The sequence below is a fragment of the Curcuma longa genome, unplaced genomic scaffold (assembly GCF_044706935.1).
Source record: "Curcuma longa cultivar G26 ecotype Majalengka, Jawa Barat unplaced genomic scaffold, ITB_CL_G26_1.1 contig_16732, whole genome shotgun sequence".
Taxonomy (NCBI): domain Eukaryota; kingdom Viridiplantae; phylum Streptophyta; class Magnoliopsida; order Zingiberales; family Zingiberaceae; genus Curcuma; species Curcuma longa.
Window position 1 is genome coordinate 2,035 of NW_027430430.1, and position 1,086 is coordinate 3,120.

General features: G+C 44.4%; 1 protein-coding gene across 1 annotated transcript; it reads left to right on the forward strand.

Moving 5' to 3' along the window:
* Positions 1 to 399: 399 nt before the first annotated feature.
* Positions 400 to 1,065, forward strand: LOC141816456 (uncharacterized; the record flags this gene model as incomplete). The annotated part of the gene is made up of 1 exon (XM_074704235.1): positions 400 to 1,065. A coding segment is annotated over exon 1 (649 nt), but the record flags the coding sequence as incomplete, so codon positions are not given.
* Between the last annotated feature and the right edge of the window lie 21 nt (positions 1,066 to 1,086).

Below are 1,086 nucleotides of genomic sequence, written 5' to 3' on the forward strand. Positions count from 1 at the left end.
AAGTACCTTCCCAAGCATTTAAATGAGCTGCATTAATTTGTGCAAACAAATACACTCAAAGATACACAAGGAAATAACTGCTAGGGAAGGGAATTTAATCTGTTATGGAATGTTAACCTTACTTTTCTGACAAAACAAGATTAAATTTACGTAGAAGTTATAAGATATATGCACTCACAATTTCATACTGTTGTTAAGGACATTTCAGTACTTTTCCACCAATGATGAATAATAACGTAGCAGCCAAAGCTTTAAGAGGGAGGAGCCTTGATCATTCTCCCACCACGCTCTCCCATTCTTTGGTGCATTCTTCCTTGCTCACTAAAGTTTGGCCTTCCATCCTCACTTCTCTTTCTCAATTCTTCCTCCTCCTCAAGAAGATGGAGGGAAAAAGAGAAAACCAGAATAGAACAGGCATGGCTGAGGCAAGCTCAATTCGTCACCCCTACAAGCTTTCAACTCCCAACTTGACTTCACCCCCCAAAGCTCAAAAAGCCACACCGAGAGTCTTCTCAAGTATCCTCTACAAGCCCATCTTCTTCGTAGTCTTCGTAGCTCTCCTCCCCATGTTTCCCTCCCAGGCGCCTGAATTCATCGGGGAATCCATCTTCACCAAGGTCTGGGAAATTCTCCACCTTCTCTTTGTCGGGATTGCAGTGTCCTATGGCATTTTCGGCCGGCGGAACGCAGAACCAGACGCGGAGAAGGAGGTCTTGCAGAAAGACGAGAGCCTCCGTAGCTTTATCTCACAGATGCTTCAAGGTTCACCAGTCTTTGACGAAGAAGATGATGGAATTGGTAGCACAAATGAAAGCAAGGGCCAAACTTGGAGTTATCAATGCGACAGAAATGAGCCACCAGGTCTGGTTGCCAGTAAACTTCTGTTGTTGCCCATCCGAAGCATAAAACAACAAAACCAGGAAATCAATGGGCAATTTACCTCAGCTAATTGTGGAGTCAAAAGCCACTTTTTTTATTCTAAGAACGAGTCCGCTGTACTTCCCTCTCCAATCCCATGGATATCACGGTCAGGATCGATGGGGAATAAGGTCGAACGGGTGGCAGGCAAAAAAAAGATAGTAGCAG